At 41.9% G+C, this 25,310-nt stretch overlaps 1 protein-coding gene across 4 annotated transcripts in view; it reads left to right on the forward strand.

Annotated features, from left to right (window-relative positions):
- Positions 1-25,310, forward strand: part of Ntrk3 (neurotrophic receptor tyrosine kinase 3) — a 368,787-nt gene that overhangs the window by 327,696 nt on the left and 15,781 nt on the right. The window contains exon 16 of one of the 4 annotated variants that reach the window (XM_035441374.1): positions 7,749-7,823. The exons of the other annotated variants lie outside the window; for them this stretch is intronic. Within the exon in view, the coding sequence (XP_035297265.1) occupies positions 7,749-7,823 (75 nt within the window). The remainder of the gene's footprint in view (positions 1-7,748; positions 7,824-25,310) is intronic. 4 annotated transcript variants of the gene reach the window in all.

A 25,310-nucleotide genomic window follows, 5' to 3' on the forward strand; every position in this document is an offset into this window, starting at 1 on the left:
ACTTCAAAGAAACACACAGACAGAGTGAGCCTTAAATGTCATCTCTCTCACCCTGATGGCCCCAGGCAGACTGGCATCAACATCATCCCAGGCAGATGGCCTATTGGCGTTCTTTTCAGGGCTTCTGGGATTCCTTCATCAGGTTTCCACACTTGCCCTTTCCAGCTGTGGCAAACTGATGTGAGGACCAGTCTGTTTTTCTAATTCTTAGCACTCTTTAGAAGTGTGATAGTCTCAGTCATCTCTACCCAGAATCCTAGATGTTTCAAGGTAGGTCTATCCTCTGTCCTCAGTGGAGAAAATGGATGTATAGTATACAATGACATTATAACTACTCAGAAAAACTAAGAAGATCAAAATGACCCCATACTTTTTGTAGGTAACTGGTTATATTTTGTTTATCTTGACTGACAAGAGAACCAGTGGAGTGAAAACTATGCCCCTACTTGCCCTGCTAAAATGATATTCTAGAGCAGTTTTTCAGTGATCTGATGCAGTCACGTCACTCTGAAAGGTTGAAATCTGGCTGTTCTCTCCTAACAAGGAAGGTGGTACCTGAGTAGGATGGACATTATTATTGCTTGCCTGTCTTCATAGGGACAAGACAGGGAAGATGTCCCAGCAGAAAATTCCAAGAACAGGAGGCATGTTTTATTGAAGCTTGTTCTGATGAGGGGAAGCAGGCTGCAGGAGACCATGGAGTGTAGTGCTAAACCTCTGGTTTCTCTCTCCATGCCTGTTGAGGGTGGGGATAGATGTGGTACAATAGCCACCATTTTCCTTCTGAAGTGCAAAAGGCCTTTTGTTTACCGAGACAAACTGAATATATAGCATACAAAAACACATAAATTTCCATACAAATATCTTCCCTACCAGCTGTAATTAAGATATTTGCATGTAAAGAGAACATTGTATTCCCTTGACTTCCTTCTGGTAGGGAATTATATTTTCTCATAATCCACATAGTTCAAGAATATGTGAGTTGTCTGACAAAGCAGGAGGAGGAAGAAGAGGAGGAGGAAGAGTAGGAGGAGGAGGAAGAAGAATAGTAGTAGTAGTAGTAGTAGGAGGAGGAGGAGGAGGAGGAGGAGGAGGAAGAGGAGGAGGAGGAGGAGGAGGAGGAGGAGGAGGAGGAGGAGGAGGAGGAGGAGGGAGAGCAGGCAGTCTGGTCCATACAGCAATTTTGTCCTGCCCTCCCTCTCCCCAACATTCCCAAATTAGCCTATCACCTAAGATGAAGCTGTAGGTAGGGAGATTTGTTCTTTAAGGAAAGGTGACCAGAACATCCACCAAATCCTAAGCCAGACTGTTCATTTGAATCTTCAAGCCCCTGCTTAGAGCTATGCGACCTCAAGAAACAGCCTCAGATCCCTCATCTGAAAAAGAAAGAAAAAAAAGAGAGTGAGGGAGAACAATTTCTTCTTTTGTGTGGATTAAATAAGATAATGTATGCAAATTGCCTGGTACCTATTAGGCACTCAATAGATGGTTATTATCATCCCATGTAAGTGAATAAGGGAGAAATTATATATAAGAAATTTTAAATAAGTTACATGCCAAAGTATTTCCTGTGATGAGTCTTTGGTGCTGGATCCTGAAATTAAAGGGGAGAAGAATCTACTTGAGAGACCTCAGAGAGACAGAAAACAAAGGCACTCACCACTCTAGGTCTTTGAGGTTCAAGTTAGTCTGTGGGAAAGCCAGAGAAAAAGAAGAACCATGTCAGGCAGTGGGGGGCTTCCTTATTGTGAAATTGCTGGCTTCCACCAAGAACTGACTTTTGCAAATTGAACCATGAACTTTTCAGAAACAGAATGCCATTTGCCAGGCTTCATATACTGTCAGTCTCTTTCTTGAATATTTTAAGCTTGTGTGCTCTGGTGTCTTGGGAAAAGAAACAAGACCGAGATCTCACCTTCCTTTCTCTTACTATTTGCAGTATGGTGGTCTTTTCTGCTCATTTTCACGCACAGCATGATGTCATAGATACAAATGTTCTTTGTGCCTTGTTGGTTGGGTGCAGTTGGTTGTTTTGCTTTGCTCCCACTATAGATCCTACCTAAAGACAGTACTGATACGCTGATCACAAGTGGCACAGGATTAGTGGATTAGTCAAGTAGTGATGAGCAGGACTCTTCTCTTTTTACTCTGTCAATCACCTTGACAACTTTGACTGAATATTCTCCACTGATTCACATGCATTATCCTCTAACCAGGGTGGATTTCGATTCTTTGCACTTGGTCATTTTCTTTCTGGTGGCTCAGTCCCCAGTTTCCTGACTTACTAATATATATTCACTCATGGTCTAGAGCCATTCTATGCTATATGTCTCTGAGAACTAACTTCCTTTGGAAATATAGGAACTATACCATTCTTAACAGAGATTTTTCACAAAAGTGCTTAATAAAATGTTTAATAATTTTAATAATATATAATACCACATGAGGTGTTTTAATGGGTCAATAATAATGTTTCTATTGCCTTACGTATTATTAAATTAGTCCTCATGGGTCGCTGCTTGACAGATGCCAATGGTCAGTATAAAGGATCTCTGGGAAGGTATATATGGAAGGTCCACTGGTGTCTTAATGAAAAACCAGTTGTTTCTTATTCCCCACCAGTGGCTCAAAGATTTGCCTATTAATGAAGAATACTGAATGAATATGTCACAATTATTAAAATGTGCAGGAGACTGGATTTAGCTAAAGGCATAATTCATTTGTTATTACTGTATGACCAACTTTCAAAGGCTTTATGACCAAAGCATTCACATTTAGTAGGGCAGTCTACATGAGAAGTTAGATTATATTGAGATAACTTAGAGCAAGGGAGACCAATGAAGCAAATATCTTTATCTATGCTGATCTTAAAGAGACAAACTGAATTTTATTTAGTTTCCAATAAGTGAGAGTTATTTTATTTATATGCTTTCCAATGTTTTCTGTGTCAATGAGAAGCCTTCATATTTAAAATACATGAACCTCTTGGTTGCTTGTAAATTTAATCCCCTCAAGACCAAGTAGTCTATGCCTGAGTCATGGCAACCTTATCTCAGGGAACAGCTCTGAGTGGTAATTACCCTGAGTAGAGTGATGGGCTATATCTAAGGTGGGAAAAAAGCATGTAGCAATATCCAGCATGGGTTGGGAAGAGGGATTGGTACCATCTGTGTCCAGATGTTCTTAAGTTTGCCATTCATTATTCTAGTCTGTGCTTTCAGTTCAGGGATTGTTCTAGACTGTTTAAGGCATTCTCTTCCATGGTTCCTCACAAGTGGAAGGACTTCAGTACAGCACAGGTGTAAACTTCTTGAATGCTCCTTTGTTGAAGGAGCATGTACAGAGCATGGGGCTACCAGATCAACCTGCATGATTGGGGTGCATTTAGCTTATTTGTCCAAATCTATAGATGAAGCCATTATCTAGTATCTTAAATTATCTTTAGTTAAGCAGTTGTTTATATTTTAGGACATATGTAGAGCAAAAGTAATTTGCTTCTGGGTAGATTTGATACTATGCTTCATGTCAATATGCCAAGATTTTCAGTAGTTAAGTCACATGTCTTTCTTTCTGCCAGCTTAGTGCCACCAATTCTGTGTCAATTTGTATCAGCATACCAGCACTGTTCTAGGCATATTTTTATTTGTTTTGCAGGTCAAAGACAGGTTTTGTGCTAGAATTCTCCTTCTCACAGCAGATAAATTTGTCAATAATCTTTGGGTATTATCATCACATTGCTATGTTATTATTCAGTTGAACTGTTGTCCTATAAAATGAATTACTTTCCACCTGATCACTTTACAAGAACCTTTGATACACCCTTGCTGAAATCTGAGCAAATGATCTGCCATGATAAACTCATTGACTCCTTGACAGATGGGTTGACAGAACAGGATACTGGAAGAGAGAAAGGAGAAAGGGAGGGGAGGATGGAGAAGGAATTGTCAGCTGTATGCATTAACTTATTAGTAGTGGCTTTCCTTTCCAAAGATCTGATGTTCATCTCTGATTACCATTGTAGTTATGTTATAGTCACTGGCTGGTAAGACTACTCCACTTTACAGACATGCAAACTGAGGCTCAGAGATTAAGAGATAATCCTCAGGTTACACAATAAATGGAGGGTAGAATAAAGTTGGTTGCTCTGTTTCATAATGATAGTGCTTTGAAGAGATGGGAGGTTAGCTATAAATGCAGTTTTTAAAGAACACAATAGTACAGTATGATTATCATGAGGTTAAGTTGGAATTCTAAGGTGGAAGTGTGATTCTATATAAGTCAAACCCCTTGTGCTAAAGCCATTTCAAATAAATGAAATGAACAGTTGGGGTAACTCAGAGCTAGCTACAGTTGCAAACAAGCAAACCTTAATTTAGGGAGCTTTGGCTCTCCAGTGTACTAGTTGAATAAGCAACAGCAAGAGAATTGATCCAAGTGGGGTCCCAAGGTAACACTGATTGACTGAAACTCAATGGCAAGTAAAAGATGCTAGAAGTAAGGTAGGTGGTGGTCAGACACAAGGAGTGTTTTTTTAATATTCATATTGTTTTCTAGGAAATGCTTACTTTAGTGTATGTTTATTGTTAAAATACACACCCAAGAGAGTCTAACAACACTTGTTTGGTTGAGGTGTCTTCAATGGCAAAGACTTATATCATTAAATTTATATCCCTTATGCCCAACATTATATATCTATATATTAGTATATGCTAGGCATTTTATAAATGTTCCTTTAATGAAACAGAGTAGGAGATAGACATACTTCTTACTGAATGATCTCCAAGATGCTCTGCACGCTTTGGTGCTGGAGACAATAAATACAAGGTAAGACTTTAGTAAAGAGATGCTCTGAGGGAGTGGTCCTCTCTTATTTTGGTGTGATGAGTGCTTTCTGCCTCATTTTTTCTTATCCAGCAGTGTTGGTAGGATCAGCAAACTCTAGAAATATTTGAGACTTGAGGACAGCAAAGCTCGGTTCTCTAGTACTAGGGTGAAAATGGAAGATTCTGGGCTGTAGGGAAGTGAATACTTTCTCCCCATGGTGCTTTCTGGAAAATCCACACACCTGCAGTTTAGAAGTGTGACGAGGGGATACATGCGTTGCATATGCTATCACAGTTGGTGACTGCAGAGTTTTGCCTTCTTCTGAGTCTCAGATGCCAAGAACCACTCTATAATAGAGATTGCTGAGATGTGTCGCTGTAATTTAAAGACTCATTATACATGAGCAAAGAACTGAGAGATCTTAGAGAAAATCCACCCTCTCCATATCTTCAAATTCAAAGCTCTGCATTCTTCCCCACATCATTTATCCCTTGACCTATGTAGCTCAACCCTCTCTGTAACTGCCTATTCTGTTCCAAACACTTGTCTCTCATTCTACTCTAACAATTTACTCTCTTTTACATTTAAGAAAAATCTCTGCTTAACCTTTCTATCCCTTCCATACATGTTCTCTAGTACGGACATAGGTATTTTTTGCCTTTAGTTTCATTGGGGGAACTTCTGATCTTACCATATGACTGAGTATGACTTTTGAAAGTCAATAATTATCTTGTTGGGCCCATATATGAATGTCTTTCCTCAGGGGCAATTCTTTCTGAACTATTGAATGCCATTGTTAACAACAGCCCTAATTCTAGCCCCTTCTCTACCCCCTCCCCATCAACTCAGCATCATATTCCCACTTAATACTTGAGCGATGTCCTACTGGTCAACATTTCCCCCTTTCTGGTCAACCTTTGACTCTTTCACGGATTTATGTTTCTTTTTATTCAGAGTTCTAAGGTATTTTGTTGCTTGGTTATAATCCTGTGTTACTTTTATGCCTCCATATCTTTTCTCTATGATTATTGCATCTAAAGCTTCCACTAAAAGGATCATTGGTGATTGAGACTTTGCTTATTGAAAGTAAACTCACCACAGCCACCACCACCTCTTCCCACAGTCCTGTAGAATAGCCTGTTAGCATACAAGAGAGCTCTCTTAGAAGGTCCTTTAAGCAGAATACCATTTGAACATAACTACAACACCTTCCTGCTGTGTCTATCTTCACAGTATCTTAGGGTTCCTTGTTCTTTGCAGGAGTCAGAAATCATTCTAGTTATTTCAACAAGTGCATCCATGCATGTGCCTTCAAAGTCAAAGCCTTTTGCTCCCCACCTTTCTTCACCCTCCTCTCTACTCATTTAAGATCATCAAGGGAATCCTCATTTCCAAAATCCCAGCCTGTGCTCTGTGGTCTTTTTCCTGACCCTGCCCCAGAAGCCCTGTCATTCCATCCAGCCCAGCAAGTTTGAATCCTTTCCACACCCCTTCCCACAGATGCACAGTGTCCTCTGTAGTTGTTGGTGAAGCCTGTGCTAACGAAGTGCTACAAGCCTGAGGGCTTCAACAACAGAACTTATTTTCTCACAAGTTGGGGGCTAGAATTCCCAGTCTAAGCACAGACAGTTTTGAGTCTTTCTCAGTCTTGCCTCCTTTGTTCTCACAAAATCTTCCCTCTGTAAGTGTCTAGATTTCCTCTCCTTGTAAAGACACCAGTCATATTAGATTAGTGCCCAACACAATGACCTGTAAAGCCCTTATATCCACTATGGAGACATGCTAGGAAACTGGGAGTTAGAATTCCAACATAAAAATTTGTGTGGGGGATGTAATTCAGCCCATAATATCTTCTCTGTCCTACCTCCAGCTGCCCATCTTATCATTCATTTTTTTTTCTTCTTCACCCTCCTAGTTATTCCTTGCTGTCCATCCCTCAGTGCCATCAAAACCCACCAATCTCATTTTCTCATCTCTACAGGATGGTTTTTTCAGCCTCACCCTCTGGGTTTGTACACATGGACTGGCTGCTTCATAAACATGTTTCACCAACCTGCTTCATCCTTAGGGGTTTCCTTTTCCTTTGGCTCCATGAAGAGTCAGGCTGTGTGTTTCTCTTGGCCTTTTTACACAGCTCTTGACCCTAGAGGTGCTTAAGAAATGTCAGGGCTACATTATGGTGAATCCTTCCTCAGAGACAGCTTAGCTTAGCCTCGTACCCTAACTTTCACAGAGGGTATAAAGGGAAGTGGAATTTGTCCAGGTGATGGTGGAGAATGCAAACAATGATGCTGTTGACAGCTGGAGGAGGAGGGTGGCAATGCCCATGCAGATGACAACAATGCAAATGCTGTTCAGCTATCTCACCTACTTTCCACATCGGAAAAGCAGAAAGGGGCATTAAGGAAGCCCTGGGAATAGTAGTGGATTCATAAATTTTCTGCTAATACAAAAAGAACAAATATTTCCTCAGGAGCTTTGGAGAAAACTCTTTTTCTTTGACCTACTTTTAGATAAAATGCATTTACTTCCAGAGTGGTAGTGGCTGGGGTGCTAATCCCGTGGAAAGGAGAACTGAATGATTGGAGGAAATCCTGTTGAGTTGTGATGGCTCTCAGAGGCAGACAGTTGAGTGGTATGGACTAGGAGTAGAGTTATGGTGGTTTGTCCTGTGTGTTGTGCCTGAGTCCTTCTCAAGTGAACTCCTGAGTGAAGCCTTGTAGGCAGGCAGCTTTTCTGTCTAGGAGTGTAGGAGAGGACTCTGGAGCCCTGCTCAGCAGCCATATCTATTCCATTAAAGACAGGCCTGCTTCCCTTCTCTCCTTCCCTGCTCCCTCCTTTCCTCCTCCTCTCCTTCCCTCCCTCTTCCCTCATTCCTTTTCTTCTCTCTCCTCTTCCCTGCTCTCTCCCTCATTCACTGTCAGGAAGGGCCATGCCAGAAGGGCCTATTCAGCGTGTCGTGGCAGCAGCAGAGGCTTGCAGCGCCAGCAGCTTCCACAGTGAGTCTGGATTTCATTTTTGGGGCCAGGGGCTGGACAGGGCTGTCCACAACACTGACAGCTTGCAGGCTTTGGAGAGGAACTTCCATGTGTGGGAGGCAGCTGCCAACTTTGTTTTGACTGCCTCCTCTCATGGGGCATCGTTTAACTTCCATGGAGGTTCCCTGCCAAAGCCATTGATGTGCTTGTGATGTCTCATGGGGACACAGCATGGTGGGGGCGAGGGGCCATGATCTGCTAAAAGTAGGTGCACATCCTGACTTAGGTGGCTGCCAGCAATTCTGTTCAGGCCTATGTGTTGGTGGAAGCTGGAGGCTCTGCATGGGTGGAGGTTTGGCTGCTTTCTTGCACTTCAGGAGGTGTGGCCTTGAATCTTGGGTATACTTTGGTTGTCTAATGCTCTGTAAGAGCTTCCCTTGATGAATCTGAGAATACAGTAAACAAATAGGCTGCTGGGTTGGCTCAGAAGCTGTGCACTTGGTGTCAGATGAATCCCAATCTTAAAAGATACTGATGTTTAGGCAGTTACTAACTAAAGAACCACCGTAAATAAGTCATCTGTGTGCATTTGGGGGAGATTTCTATCTCTCACTTTAATGCTTATGGTAATTTCTGGGGAGGAGATGGGCATACTTCAGGCAGAGGGTCCATCTGTCCTGCCTTGGTTATCAGACTGCATCAAATAGCTTCTTCACACTTTTTGTCTGAATTTTTTACCATTCTGTTTCTGGAACAATCCACAGAATCACAAAATTTATCAACACTTAAGAAATCAAGCAGAACCCTTGATTTTTACCTGAGAGACTTCCTCTCCAGGCCAGATGCTGTGTTTAAACACTTACTGAGTGTGATGTTGAATGGAGAAGTTTCCATTTCTAATATGTGATCCTCTGCCAGTGCTTCGGTCTCATGGGCAGGTGCATGGGAACACTTTGATGATTTCATTCATTTCCCTTCTGATTTGGTTAGTGAGGTAAATTAAGCATAGCCTCCCAGGTTCTCCCAGGGCCTCAGTTTCACAGATTTCTCATTGATGCTGCTACTTATAATGGAATTAAGGTTCAGGGTTTTTTTTTTTTTTTCCTTGCCAGCCTTGTGTGACACTTGCAGGCAGAATGATTATAAGAACTCAAGTTCTTCTCTTAGAAAGTCACATGTTTTCGGTTACATTAGGGCCAAACTATTGGTTTCAGAAGTTGACAAGTTTTACTAAAACCATATTGATAAAATGCATTAACTCATTTGAGCAGTTATTTATTATAAATCAATCATGTGTACTTGTACTTGATTATTTCAACTTGGTCACTGCTAGAGTGAAAAGGGGAAGCTATTAATAATTAAACAGAGCAAACAGCATGCATCTCAACCTTCTCAAGTACATTAGGACAATCGTGAATAGAACAGGCAGAAATCTCTGCCTTTAGTTGGGGAATCAAAGATAGTTTAAGGTTCAGAGAAAATTAAGGACTGGTAGGTCCTTAGAAGAAAAATAAGGAAGAGAAGAGACAAAGAGTTGATAGTGGTGATGATAGTGATAGCAGTGTGTGTGTGTGTGTGTGTGTGTGTGTGTGTGTGTGTACATGAGCACATGCATGTATACACACATATGTGCATGCATGCAGTTTTAGATAGTTTTAGGTAGGTGGTCAAAGCAACTGAGCTGCTTAAAAATGGTAGTACATATTTTATTTAAGTTCTCCAAGCAGGATTTTCATGGCTTGGCTAAATTTTCTGAGATAAGTCAGAGCTGAAAAGCCTGAATCTGAATGAAGATATAAATGTCAGATAACAAGAAATGAACGCTTGGTGTCCATGCATTGGCAAAGCAGGCTTTGCTTGGTAGTTAGCACAGCTTTCCTGTGCCGGAGGCATCACTAAGGAGGGCATCAAGAAGAGAATATACCCAGTTCCTTAATTTTGAAAGCATCTTTGTAGAAAGTCCCTTAATTTGTGATTTCCCTTGCCCATTTAGGACATCCTAAGTTCTCTCTTTCTTCCTTCTGGTGGTGATGGGAAAGGTAACTTGCATTTGATGAGCATCTACTCTAGGTGGACACTTGGCTAGGGACTTTGAGTTAACTTATTTAGTTTACACTGTTTCCACAAAGAAGGTATCACAGTCCCACTTTAGGGTTGAGCACACAGACGTTTAAACACAAAAATAGAGAAGAGTGGAGCCAACATTGAAATCCAGGTTGACCAAAGTCTGAAACCTCTACCTTTTTCAGTTGGTCTTAGTAGCCAACTGAAAAAGGTACCAGTTAACATGAAGTAAGAAAGGGAAAGAACGACAGGACTCCCTAGGCTATCCTGTAGTCTTATATATGTTCTAATTTGCATGGCTTGTTCAGGAGCTATTAGTAGATGTGTTGGGGGGGTGATGTCCATGATGTGGCTGGTTATGCATGAAGGCAGTGCATCATCTCCTGCTTCTCCATGATGTATCCTTAGGAATGGGAATGGGCCTGAAAAATTTACTTTGGAAGCATGTGATCAAGTCTTCCTGTGTGGTGTCCATGTTAAGCAGAGATGAAAGAGTAAAATTGTGCAACAGGGGTCTTGGTTCTCATGCACGTTCAAAGGAGGGCCAGTGCATGGTATTTTGAAATAGTTAATGGGTGGGAAGGATGCATGCAGAGTTCTCAAACTGTACAAAAATGTATTTTGATGGGCATTGAGTGAAGGGTTAAGTTGAAGATAGTTCCAAATTCCATACTTCTTTGTGAATGGAATTCACAGACTCACCTCATCTGATTTGGGGATGCTATCTGTGAGAAGCAGGTGTATCTGGACCATAACTCAGATGTTATGTTTACATTGAGCAATATCAACTGTGCACCTTTGAATCTGTTTGCAATGTAGTCTCATATATCTCCCAGAAAATATATCTTGCCTTATGCATAAGATTGACTCTTGAGGTTCCATGGCCTCCCCCCAAAGTCATTATTTATATACATAAGACAGACCTGACATGATAAAGAATAGGTATGTCACTATCCTTCCTCAGTTTTCTTAAAGGATGCTGTACTTGGACCTATAATGTTATTGTTGCTTGGACTCCTAGAGCCTATTTATCCCAGGATAAGGATTCTGTCCATCTAATGGTAATCAATTGTTGGACTCCTTAGCATTTTGCAGTGTGATGTCCTGAATAGGGATCTCAAAGCGTGTCTCTTGTATTTCAGAGGGAGTCCCTTATAGATAGAGGTTATTCCTTGCCTTTCCATTCCTTTTCCTTACCATCCCAATGGCAGTGTCACAGAGTGCATTCCAGGCTCTTGAACATCACTTACTGTTCTCAACTAGTTATTAGACTATGGCTTCCCAATCACACCCTGGTTCTTCACAGTTTATGTGCCACTGCATGATTCTGTTCCTCACCCAAGAGCTAAAGAGAAAAGCTTTGTTCATTCTCCTTCCTAGGATACTTCTCTTTGGCTTATCCCACCAAAATCCTTCCCTGATATAATGCAAACAAACCACTTACCTTTTCTTCTCAAACATTAACCCCTTTCAGCATTTGGTTGACTTCTCCATTTTGCATCTGTAGGGCTCCAGTCCCAGTGGGATTGGAGATGAAGCTGAGAGATATCTTGCTCCAGTCCTTCTTTGGGATGGTTATCGATGGCCTATCCTGCCACTCAGACATACAGGGCATGCCTTAAATCTAAGGAAGAGTTAGTCACAGAAAGGCTACCACCTCTTCTGACAGAAAGGCTAGTTCCTTGGGTTCTTTTCTGGATAGGTGGTTGAACCTTTAAGTGGCCATTAATCTTTAACTTCTGGTTCCCTTAAAATTTTGCACTATGATGGTGTGCATAGAGTATCCCAGAGCCAAGCAAGTCCTTAGATCTCCTTGGGATGGGATGGGGTTCAGGCATTCAGGGAAAAGATGTGTAGGAGCCTCTCAGAAGATGGCAGGAGGGTTCCCAGCTATACCACCCAAAACTTCTCCAAGGGGAATTGCCCTCAACCTTGTCTTCCCTTCTTTGATTGGAACTTAACTTTCAAAGAGAGTCAAGTGCATTTGCTCCTGTAATTGTTTTCAGAGACAAATGGCTCATAAGAAATCCATATGTCTGCAAGAATTGGGACACCACCTCCAGTGGGTAGACACTAGTAGTGGTGGTGAGTTCTGTTGTCTCTGGGCTGGTGCCTGTCTCTTGCCATTGATAATTAATTCTGCTGATGATTATTGCTGCCCTCTTCTCTCCAGCCACTTGTGGTTAACCCTGATGGAAAATAGAAATCCACCAAGACCTCTAGCCAAATGCATTGACATACACTTGGAGTTTTCAGATGTTAGCATCATGGTCACATGTCATGAACTATCACATGATGTCTTATGGATGATAAAGCCCTCGTGTATGGGTCTTTCCATGCAGGGCACAAAGCAGGTGAGAGGAAACAATTACTGTTTTCTTTTCATTGGGGAAGCCAGTTTCTCTGTGGCCCTCCACCTTCTACCTCAACCTCTCTTCTTGGGTTCATTTCTAAGAATGAAGCATTTGATCCCAGAAATCAAGACAACCTTGAGTTAAACTTTCCAGTGTTTTGCTGGGTTTCTTTTAGCTATAAGTGAAAGAAAACTTAACTCAGAATCCTTTAAGGAAAAAAAGACAACATGAGACTTTAATAGTGAATTCGGGAGTAGGATTATTTCTAGTGCTAGGCCAGGACTCATGTAATGGCACCAGATTCATCACATGCTGTTTTCTCTAAGACCTTCTTTCTCATTCCTATGTAGGCTTTCTTCTCATTCCTCCATTTGTTTTCCCTCTGACACTGATATTACAGAAAGAGATGGTGATGGGAAATAGATGTCCAGACAATCAAAGGTAACATAGTTTGAATTGTGAGATGATAGATGTTTTTGTGGTTGAACAGATTACTGGAGACCAAGTGGTTCAGTAAGGAGGCCTTGCCTTTCCCAGAAATGGCTTGGTAGAGGAATTCAGCTGAGAAATCATCAGTATTGCCTGTGCAGCTAAGCTGGTCATTACGCAGAGAAAAGTCACCATGGGCAGACAAAGGAGGCAGAGCCCATGCCCCATTGTCCTTCCCAGTCTGTCTATGAGACACATAGGCTGCAGTCTGGTGTCATCTTTATAAGTGCTGTCTGGGACGATGTGAGCCCGTCTGCATCTGCTAACATAGATATTTTAGAGTGAAAGCCCCTCTTCAACTTTCATGGGGGTGTTTGTAGAAATCAAATTGTGAGCTATCTAACATGTTTTCCAAAATCCACTACTCCAGCTCATCAATTTGCATTCTTTAAAACATCTTTACTGAAAAACAAGGAAATGAACAAACAAACAAAGAACAACAGCAAAAAATATTTACTGGTCAGTCTTCCTTCATCTTGGAAGTGCACAAGAATTTCAACTTGGTAGTGCACTCAAAGATGTTGATTTTTGGAGTCAGAATATTTTAAGCTTAAGTCATCCTACCTTCCTTCTTTCCTTCCTTCCTTCCTTCCTTCCTTCCTTCCTTCCTTCTTTCTTTCTTTCTTTCTTTCTTTCTTTCTTTCTTTTAAAATAAACTACCTAATCTCTTTCCTCCTTTCCTTTCCTTCCTCCCTCTCTCCTTTCCTCCATGCAAAGTGATTGGTAATAATCACTTTTAGTGCCTAATGTTTCTTGGGAGGGTGAATGAAGCCATCCATCTTAACTCACTTACTATACATCATGACACTGAGTAATGGCTCTCAATGTTGCTATTCTGTAGCCCTGTTCACTGTTGTCTGGCTTCAAAGTTTGAAATGCTGAAACCGTATTTTGTATCCCTGTTATGGTGGGGGCCAGAAGTTTAGAGAAGTTAAGATGAAGATCACCCACCCTCTCTGGTTAGCCTGGCTCATGGGGGGGGAGGGGTGATGGGGACATACCCACTAGATGACCTAGGGAAAGACTTCAGTTTCAGTAGGCTGGGAAAGCTTTTGGAAACAGAACACATGTGAAAGAGTAGGATTGAGCTAAAACCATCCAACTGTGATTGCTGGCTCAGTGTTTAAGACTTTCTCCTGTGTTATTCCTGTGAACACGGGCCCCCCCCCCCCGCCTACTGACCTTGAAGATGAAGCCAAGAGGCAGAGCTTGTTTACAAAGAGAGAAGGTGTAACCCACAGCTGCAAGCCTCCACTGATAGCCTGGAAAGCCACATGCTGCATGGAGGCACCGAGCCTCCATCACTTTCATCTGAGACTGCTTCCCACCCTCTGGTCTCTGCAGAGAGGCCTCCTGGGACCCAAGTGCAAAACAGCAGGCTGAGGTGAAGTTAGTGGGTCCCAGAACTCCCAGCTTCTCCCAAGGCAAGGGGAGCATTCGTGGGTTATTCACTCTCTGCTTCGCTGGAACTTTGTATTTTGAACCAAACGATACTTAGAAGCCCATCAGTGCAGCCCTCCTGAAGCCTAACAGTGTTACAGATAGGGTCATAGGAGTCTGTGGACGAGGCAGATAGTATGAGGTAATGTTGGAGAGGGGTGCCTCCGGAGATCTGGCTCTTGATCTCATTGGCTTGTCCACATATACACGTGTGTGTTAGTACACATTTGTACACACACACACACACACACACACACACACACACACACACACACACACACACACCTCTACAAAGTCGGAGTGCCAAGGTTGTAAGTACTATAAAGGATCTTTATTCAATGCTTTTCACATACTGATCCAGATAAATAATTATGCTTTGGGCAAATTAATGTAGTTTCTGAGCAGAGAAGAAATTTAATAGCCCCTCAGTCTAATACATCATTATTAGAGATGTGAACTTTGAAACAGAAAGGAACCCTAGGCTTCCAGAGACCTAGGGTAGCACTGTATCAGATCTGTGACAAGATCTCAGGTGACTTGAACCCCAACCCAGTGCCTTTCAATTGGATTCCAGGCTTCTGCTGATGCTGGGTCATCCCTCTGCTGCCTCCTTCCGAATGCTGGAGATGTCTCTGGCCTCTGTTAGGGTAGTGTGGCTGGGTCAATCAATACCCCTCTCCGGGAATTTCTCAGGGGATGCCTAACTAGGAACTTGTGCTGAATAAAATAGTCATGTTCCAGCTTGTGTTGATGAATCACTCTGCAGTTCACAGAGTACTGGAGCTGCCATTATCAGCCCTCCTCAGGCTTCCCTGAGAATGTCACTCTATTTTTTTCTAAGCTGAATTCCCTCCTTTCAGTGAAGATGAAGGACTATGTCTACTGCTTTGTGTGTGTGGTCCTGCAAGTGTGCTCTTTCCTTTTAAGCTGTGAGTATCCATCCTCTAGGATGAAAGGGTTTTGTTTCATGACTCCAAGAAGCACCCTGTTTTCCACTCGGCAAACAGGTGCATTTAGTTCCCAAGAAAGTTCTGGGGTATTTGAAGTCCTAGTGTCCTGAACCTTACCTGAGCTGCTCCAGCAGCCATCAGTGAGGCCAGATGGTGCAGCCAGGAGTTTGCCAAGGCTTTACTTGCTCCTCATAGCATCTGCAGTGATGCGATCCCAACTTTCCTTAGCCCAGGGATGCAGCTATGGATGACAGGTCTCTGCTGTGCTATGTATTGTTTACTGAAGTAATTAAAATATGCAAAGTGTTCCCTGTCCCCAGCCCCTCCTCCTTTGCACTCGCCTTGCTCCTTCTGGCATTTTCAGCTGGCAGTTAATAAAACACAAAGGGGGCCCCCTGAAGGTTCTGGTCTCCCTTCAGCTAAAATGACTAATTTGGAATGATGTGGAAGTTGTGGTTTTTACCCCTGCCTACAGCTGTGCCTTTCTGGTTGATCTGCTGAAGCTGCAGTACTTGACCTTACTGGAAAAGGAAAGTCAGCGTCCAGAGGAAAAAGGGAAGTAAATGCCTGGCTTGCTGTTTGCAGCAACACAAATCAGAAAAGACTTCTCATCTTTCCTCAGGGTAGCTTTACATTGAAAGTGCTGCAGCTAAGGATAGATACTGTGAACTGATTCCTCAGTTCACCCTAATCTCTACCATCCCTGGCCACCAAACATCCCCAATCTACTTACACATAGAAAAATCACACCCACTCACTTAAATTATCTAAATTCTGGCCTCAGGGGTTACTTTATGCAAATACGTACATGCAGTAGAGCGGTAGACTGACACTCCCACTCTAGTTTATAACCATCATTGTGACAGTTCCTCGCTAAAGTCATATGGAGAGTTACCAAGCTCCAGGCACCCTGCCCAAATTTCCATAGATTGTTCTCATTTAATCCTCATGGCAAATCTTATTAACATTTAACCTATGGGCAATCTGAGATTTCTCGGGGTGACTTGGTTATGAGTTTATGCTTGCATCATGATAGTATGCCATTCTTACCTTGGGGGCTGCTTAGGAGTGTCACTGCTCTTTTATCCATCTTAGGTCCTGTTTCTGCATCCATCAATTCTTCTAACAGGAGATCTGACACCTGTCGAAGGACACTGAATAAAGTATGCAGGGCTCTGAGTTTTCCAGAAGTATCAGGCCTTGCCTTGGTTTACCTCTTCTCTAGGTCCAAACATATGACTGGTTACTTGTGTCTCTTCATCTCAGGCAGTTTTCAGGAGCTCCTGGTCCTAAGAAATGACATACAAAGGCCCTGTGTCCAGACAGTCTTTACAAGGAATGAAGGCAGACCACAGTGGACAGAACCTCCTTGTAGATGGTTTGGAAGTAGCCAGGAATGATGCAGGTTTAATGCTACCGCAGGAAATCCCATTGTTGTAGGAAGCACTGCTCCTTAGCTCTTGTCAGCATAGCTGCCTGATGATGGCTGTCCTTAGATGTTCCTTGATTAGTCCTCAAGCCCCAAGATGACTGGGGTTGGGGACCAAGCAGAAGCTGTTTTATACGGTCCACTTCTAAGGCAGCAATACAGGGTCCAGAGGTAGATGCACAGGCTTTGCCCAGCATCCAGACAGGACTTCTGTATGACAGATTTCACAAATGGTGAGTCAGGAGGGCTGGAATTGGGACCCTGAAGTTAGGAAAGAACACACCAGTTAGGAAGATCACCTGGCCTGGGTGTCTCAGCCAAGGCTGAGGAGGCAGACAGGCTCTCATCCTGAGTTTCCCTGGAAATGAGGTCTCTCTCGGTCATGAGGAAGAATATTCCATGGGTTGTTAAATTGTTCCTTTTCCTCATGACACCTGTGGTGTACATCTGTTGTCATTTCAGATTCCTATACAGTAAAATCAGCACCCAGTTGGTATAGTGTACACACTTGTATTGTCAGTACTTGGGGTTCAGAGGCAGGAGGATTGTACCTGTGCTACAGAGTGACTTCAAGCTTGGGCAACTCAGTAAGACCCTGTCTTAAAATAAAAAAGAAAAGCAAGTAAGCAACCAGAAATAAACAAACATCACAGGCCTGGGGTCATATTTTAGGTAGAACATGTGTGTAGTATGTACAAGACGCTGGGTTCATGCCCTTGTGTAAAAGAAGTCGGACTTATCTGATTCAAACACCTAGTTCCTTTGTTTGAAAGTAGGTGTAGTAGCCAATAATAGGATTTATTTATTGTTACTTTTATTAATGTTGTTGAGAAAACAAGTAGTGGAGCCAATTCCTGGCTAAGTTTGCCCTTTGAATAAAAGACTGTTTCATAGTTAGGTTCCTTTTCCTATTTAAATTTTAGTAACTGTTAGTTTATATGTATGAATGTTTTGCCTGCATAGATGTATGTTCACTGCATGCATGCCTGGTGCCAGAAGAGGGCGCTGGACCAACTGGAACTTGGGTTAAGATGGTTGTAATCCACAATATGAATGCTGGGAATAGAACCCCAATCATCTCAAAAGTAGCAAGTACTCTTCCTTAACCTCCGAGCCACCTCTCCAGTCCCTCCTAGTTCATTTTCTTGAAGCCACTCCTTTCGCTTTTCTTTTATCTCCTACAGTAGAGCTTCCCAGTCAGAACATGGCATCACAGGGCCCAGACTAAAGGATAACGGTGTAGATTCTAGCTAGCCCCAGCTTTGCCTTCTCTGGGATTCCCTTTAGCTGCCCTTCCTGAGTTTCATAGCCATGCTATTTTTTCAGACAGTCCAGATGCAGGGATCAAGACTGGCAGTCATGCAATTCCTGGCTGCCCTCTCTAAATTATGCCTGGGGCTTCTTTGTAGCACTGTCTTGAACTTAAATACTCACAAAGAGAAGGGCTTGGAGTATGGTGATGCATTCCTTCCAGCTGATGTTCTTCCGGTGAATAACTGATTGACCTTCCCTCCCTGATTTGTTTTCTCATCCGCTATGGTTGTCTCGCTGTTGTGAGGGCTCACTGAGCAGAATGGCTAAGTCTCAGAACATTTTGAGAGATACTTGCAAGGAAGATTTAGATTCCAATCCCCGTGCATGTATATTTCTTCTATCATTTACTACCTCATTTCAGTTTGGTACATGTTGTGAGTAGGTGCGTTATTATCCCCATTCCACACACAAGGAAGCCGGTCTTGTAGAGGATAAACACACTATGGGTACTCAACTGGTACCCTGCTCAGTTATACATCATGCCTCTGGTTTCTTTGGACCCTCTGCTTCCTCAAATGATCACACACATTTTCACTTATTGTAACACACGAAGGGCAACAAAATATTTAGCCAAGTCAAACTTTGTCTGAAAGAGATGATTGTCCTAAATCACTGTGAATAGAAACTGAAACCTAACGTGACTATTACAGGGTAATTAAAAAAAAATCTAGGATCAGTCAGTGGCCTGCGTTGCCTTCCTTTATTTATAGTTTTAGTGTGCACATTTGAGATCTGGGTGGCTTCTTTGGACTCCAGTTTGATCTATGAATTTGAGCTGACTTGAGATCTCCAGCTTTCTTCCTTGAATTGACTTCTTTTTAACATATTAATGTTTTTTCCATGGGAAGATTTCAGTGCAGCCAAGAGGCTATAGTCGAGGCATCTAGAAAGGAAAATAAAGGGCAAGTCATTTTTTTAGTGCAGTGTTTTCTCTATTTAATATATAAATACACATATTGCCTGGGTGTCCTGAATGAATCCCAGCATTTAGTCCCGATTTAGGATGGAGCAGGGAATAAGATGTCATAAAAGGTGTATATTCCTGGAGCACCCATATAAGAACTTGGCTACTGGCAGATTCAGCTCTAGGTAAGAGAGCTGGGAAGAATCACAATGGGCTTATTTATCCTCTAGGCTCACATTGCTAAACAGCTTGGCTCTTAACTCCTTGTAGTTTTGGAAGACTCTGAGGATTTTTTCCTAATCCTGGGGCTAGAGGCTCAGATGCAGACAGCCTTTCCTCTGAGACCGTGCTAAATGGATGCCGCCTGCATAAACCGTCACAAAGCCCTGCTTCCAGGGAGCCCCATCTAATGTCTTTGTAAATTTGCTCTCTCTTTTTCCTCGGACAAATTCCAAGTACCTACTATACTTGGGGCTGAGATTTCCAATTTGTCAACAAAAAAGTGAGACGATAGCTTACAGCCATGCTCTTGGGAAGATGGGGAGAGGCCATAGCAATTCTGAGGTCTAGTGTCATTGTAGAAAAGTCTTAGCCTCCAGTGCCGGGTCTCCCAGGTGTGGCAGCCAGGAGGTTTCTGCATCCAGAGTGAACTCACAGATAGATGTGGAATTTTTAAGTGTATGTTTATGCATCATGGCTTTAAATTATAAACAATGTTCAGACCAATATATCTGCATTCACACAAACTGAAGAAATGGCTTTGCTTAGAGACTTGAAGTTCAGCTATAAAGTGACAGAAAAAAAAGATAAGTATATGCATTAGCTACCTTTTCTTGTGATGTGGTGGTTTGAATCAATTGGTTCCTACAGGAAGCTGCACTATTAGGAGGTATGGCCTTGTCAGAGCAAGTGTGTCCCTGGGGGTGGGCTTTGATGTTTCAGAAGCTCAGGCCAGACCCAATGTCACTCTTTCTTCCTGCTGCCTGCTGATCCAGATGTAGAACTCTCAGCTCCTTCTCCAACACTATGTTTGCTTGCATACCACCATGCTTCCTGCCATGATGGACTAAACCTCTGAACTGTAAGCCAGCCACGATTAAATGTTTTCCTTTACAAGAGTTGCCATGGTCATGATGTCTCTTCACAGCAATAGAAACCCTAACCAAGACAGGTGACAAAAATACATGACAAAAGCAACTGAAGGGAGGAAGAAAAGGGATTTATTTTTGCTCATGGTTTGAGAGGATGCCATTCAAGATGGATGGGAGTCTTGGCTATGGGAGTGTGAAGTGTCTTGTTACTTTGTGTCCATAGTCCAGAAGTAGAAGGGGGTAAGCTCTGGTTTTCTGCTGACTTCTTCCTTTCTCTCTCTTTTTAATTTAATTAGGAGCCTTAGCCTGTGGGCTGGCACATCCATATTCAGGGTTGTCTTCCCTTGGTTGAATTTCTCTGGACACATCTTCACATTTAAAGGTGTGTCTTCCAGGTGATTCTAAACACCGTCGACAGGGAAGATTGACCACCGTACTATAGCACCAAACATTACTCTTCGTATGAAGGAGAGTGGGGGCTTTTCAGTGGTATACTTTGAGGTACATATATGCTCTAGTTAAACAATATAGTTATACGGAAAGCAGAATGAATTTGTCACTGCCTTTCTTCTGGCCAAGATTTCCATGTCTGGAGAGTTGTATAATTTCTAAGGATTTCTCCATCCTTGTCTGGAGATGTGTAGGATAATTTCTAAAGATTTTTCCATCCATGTGTGCTCAGGAATTATAGCTTTGGTGTCATTTTTTTCAAAACTTAGATTCTGAAGACCTTAGATTTGGGAGGCAGGCCAGGAGAGAATGTAGACTTGTTAAGGTGAGGGTGATTGTCCAGGGTACTGCCTAGTTCGGTGGAACAGACAAAGAATTGTACTTTGTGGAAAGAAGACCCTACTCAGACAGGAAAATGAAATGGCAGTTGGGGAGGCAGGGGAGAGACAGACAGAGGCAGAGAGAGTGGTGCCATTGACAAGAATGTGACAGCTAGAAATCTGAGATGGGGGCTCTGACCAAGAGTGAAAGTTGCCAAGATCCTGAGGTCCTGGATATAGAGTACTAGTTACAGGCGCCCAGAGCTCCCACAGAGGAAGAAGTGAGTTACATATGAACAGGGCACTAGAGAAACCCCACTGAGAGGAAAAGAACAGTAATAACAACCATCTTTGACCATGTCTTTGGGTATTCCTCCATTGCACAAAGTGCTCGCTTTTACAATCTCTTGGCAGGGATGCAATTTGGGGAGCAAGCATCAGCCCTTTTTGAAGGGGACAGCCCCTGTTTCCCAAGATCACTCCATGTTCCACTGCCCTGTGCCACTTCAGGCTCATGCTAGTGAATGAATTAGTGAATTAGTGATGAACAGATGAATAACTGGACTGGGAAGAAGGCCAGACAGCTGGTCAAAAGAACCACAGCACAAGTAGAAGCCTGAGAAAAGAGGAGTAGAGGAAGGAGAAAAGGTAGGAGTTGGTATAGTTTCAGAATGGCAAAATAATTTGCTCAGGCTCTGAAAATCTCCCATGTTCATCAGGAGGGAACTGCTAAGGAGCCCAGCAGCTGGAATAAGTAACATTCCCAGCAATGAGTAGCATTCATTCCTGAAAGGATTCTAGGGGTCTGAAAAGTTTGAAGCTAATCAATTTATTTCTGCTGTCGTTTTAAAAGTAATTTGTTTATTTTTTAAGTTTCATTTTACATTCAACCACAGTTCTCTCTTCCATCCCTCCTCCCACCCACCCTCACCTCCCCCCCAGCCCACCCCCTTTCCACTCCTTCTCAAGGGTAAGGGCTCCAATGAAAAGTCAACAAAGCCTGACACATTAAGTTGGGTCAGGGCTAAGTCCCTCTCCCATGCATTAAAGATGAGCATGGCATCCCACCACAGGGAATGGGCAGCAACAAGCTAGTCATGTACCAAGTTTGTATCATGGTCCTACTGCCATGGGCTCTTCAGATAGTTCAAGCTTCACAACTGTATTTCTGATGTCTTGAGGCCAAAAGAAAAAAAAATGGAAAAAACTTTGGACCTTTCTTTTACATATTGGATCATTTGATTCAAGAAAATGCCTAAGGGAGAATCCATGAACCTCACACAACCAAAGTGTATTCACAAGGCCTGTGTCTGTGTCAGCATCTGCTACTGTCCCCATATAACACACACACTATTCCATACATACATTTGCATAGGCATTCCCTCTTCCTGATATGTTAGTGTGTGTATGCATGGCATTCCCTGTGTAACCAAAACTAGTGTGCATACTCTATGTTTGAAACTCCCAAACTCTAGAGCAAGGATGAACTCATTTTAAAGACTGTAGTGGTGGATACTAGGACAGTAGCTAGTGTCATGTTCAATGCGATAGCCACCCCTGACTGATGTACCTCTGGGACATGGCAAATCATGCGTTAAATGTTAAGCAGATTTCTCAGGTGATAAAGAAGATATAGGTCGATGTTCTGTTTGTTTCTTAAATAAACATGGGTATTATTCTCTGTGCTAAGCTATGCAATTAAGAAACACTAAAACTGAATTTTGTAAAAATGGCACCTACCATGAGTGGCAGTCTCTAGACGATTGGACCATTTGGTCATAAACATACATTTCAAAGTTTTAACAGTTCTTTGTAGATGATTCCTAAAAGAAGATAGGTTGTCTTATTATCTCCTTCCAAAAGTCTGGCTTGGCCCATATTCCTTCCACACAGAAGAAGTTGGAGTTCCTTCCAGAAATACGTTGCCCTATATGCATTTACTCTTCTTGGTCTATCTATTTGGAATGTCTGTAACTGTGTCTCCTTCTATCCAGTCAGAGTTGTGTGAGGGTAGATGTTTTTGAATGTCTGGGTGAGAAGAAGGCATGTGCATGCTTTGGTGCCCCATTGTCCCTGTAATAGACAGAGGCTCGAGCACCTTCGAAAGCCCACCTGAGTTTCTCTTTGACCTATTAAAATGGGCTCCCTCTAACTATAGCAAAGTGGAAGACCTCCATTGGAAATGCACAAACACATTTCCCTGTTCATAGGACAGGTGAAAGCTGTGGGGGAAGACTTAGAAGGTCTGAGATTGCCCTGTGGTGTATAGCATTCTACACCCGAAAAGAACTGGAGCTGGGTCGCCTGCAGCTGTTCCACAATCAGCACTGTCTGCACTATGTACTTCCGGCTTTCAGCGTTGCAGCTGAGACTAAGGACTAAAGGGTAGGATGAAGAAAGGGTTCTTGGGTCTTAAGCAGACACCTACACTGGCTAGCATGCTTCTCTTCTCCCCGTCCACACCCTTTTGGGAACTTGTGAGATAGAGCCCTGAGGAAAGACAAGAGAGACAGGACCTTTCACTTCTGCATGGAAAGGTTCCAGCCCTGAGCACTCCACACTTTTATGATCCCATAATAATTTTAGAAAACCATGCATGCCCCTTACATATATAAAGTTATCACTGGGGAAACTTCTATATTGTTGGTTTCAACCTTTTAAAAAGTTACAAGTGCTGCCATCATGTCCAGAATATTGTAAACATTGACATTAAAAAATACATCATTCCTTTAATACATCTAATGAAGTTTAAATACCAGAGCAATTTGGTACATCATCTATTTAACACATGAACAAGTTCTTAAACAGCCATTTTTACATGGCTCCTTCTCCTTCTTGAATTTATATTTTCATTCCAGTTACCACACTGAATTTTATCTAAAATTTATTTTTATGCTCGAAAGCCCTTTATTGGCCACTCTATCATGGTTTACTGTGACAAAAAATGTGTATGAAGATTTAAATTTAATTTTTAATGTCCAGTGACCATTAGTTTGTAAATGTTAAGAGATTTTTGGGGAATGAGTATCTCTGCAATTATTAGCAATATGCAGAAACAGGCAGTAGATCAAAATAATATCTATATATACCAGCTTCTGATGACTGTAGAAGATAAAAGTAAACTATGAATAAAAATTTATCTCTTCTATTTACCAATAACCACATGTATTGTTAATGAACTTATTCATTGTTAATACAGAGGATGGTTCAGGATCAATTCTATCATTTTTTAAAATCTAAGAACCAGGATAGCAATAGCAAAGCAATATATGTGAAGAAAAGGGAATTTTTATTGACAAGTTACTCAAGTCTTGGAACTATTTGCCTGGGCTGTGTATGGGTCTCTTACCAAGGATTATTTTATTTCATTTTTCTCACATGATAACATTTTAGGCTTCTTTCCTCTTCAGACTTTTATTTTTGCTATGCCATTCATTCATTCATTCATTCATTCATGTTTTGGAATTATAGAAACAGAGTGCAAGAATTGTGTTCTAATAATCAGAGACATTGCTAGACCACAGGGAGTTCTAGATTCAAGTTTTGAAAAGGTGCATATATGAGTTGAGGATAGCTGAGCAGTATCGGCACACGCCTTTAATCCCAGCACTCGGGAGGTAGAGGTAGGCAGATCTCTGTGAGTTTGAGGCAGCCTGTTCTACAGAGTGAGTTCCAAGATGGCTCCAAAGCTACACAGGGCTTTCAAGAACTCTGTCTTGAAAAAAAAAGAGTTGAGGATCTGCTAAATACCTCACAACTATGTTCACTGAGGACATGCTTTGAGGTCTTCAAACTTTGCAGACTCAGATGTGCAATCACTTCAGTAGGCAAGATTCACTGTGTCTCCTGCTTTGCATGGGAGGAAGTCTGTCTTTCCATGGGAGGACTCTTCTGTCATAGGGGTTTGAATGCACAGACTAAGCAACCTGGCATAAACAGTGAAGGTCTGTACAGGTATACAAGGAAAGAGTAAACTCTTGTTAAGAAAGCAAAGCACAGAGCAGAATAGATATGTTCCTGAGTAAAAAACAAAACAAATGGGGTAGGGAGAGAGTAAACCAGATCAAACCAAAACTGTGCTACATAGGAGGTTGAGAGTAGGGTTGCCTAGTGGCTATGGCAATATTAGGATAAGAATAGAACTATAATTTATGTGAAAGTATCTTGCTTTGTGATTTTGAGATTGAAACTATGTTTCCATTTTTAAAAAAAACAAGATAAACAAGTGACATTAAATAAGTTGGAAAATGAAAAGCAAAAAATATTTCTAAAACTAAAAAATATATGAAAGAGAAAGTCTGTCAGTGTAATAACCTTGTAATGACCTTGAAGGAGCTAAGATGAAGCTGTACTTTTGAGTTCTTCTCTAGTCAGTGTATCTTCAGGACAAAGAGAATTGAAAGCAGTTTGATGTTGAAACTATGTGCCCATTTTTTAGCATGATTAAGAAGCGAAACTAATATGTTGAGGAAAATTCAATATGTTATTAAATTCTAGAAATCAAGATTTTTTAGCATAAGAGGAAAATTGGAATACAAAGTCAAAGGAAATTAAGCATTCCTAAATTTGAGCGTGGATAAAGCAAAATCATGAACTCATGAAATATTTTCCCTTTCAAATGATGATTTCCCAGCTATGAATTTCACACTGTAAAGACTCAGAAATAATGACCACCCTAGTAGCACTGAGCACTCATGAGGATC

Source organism: Cricetulus griseus, chromosome 3 (genome assembly GCF_003668045.3).
Source record: "Cricetulus griseus strain 17A/GY chromosome 3, alternate assembly CriGri-PICRH-1.0, whole genome shotgun sequence".
In the NCBI taxonomy this organism is placed as follows: Eukaryota; Metazoa; Chordata; class Mammalia; order Rodentia; family Cricetidae; genus Cricetulus; species Cricetulus griseus.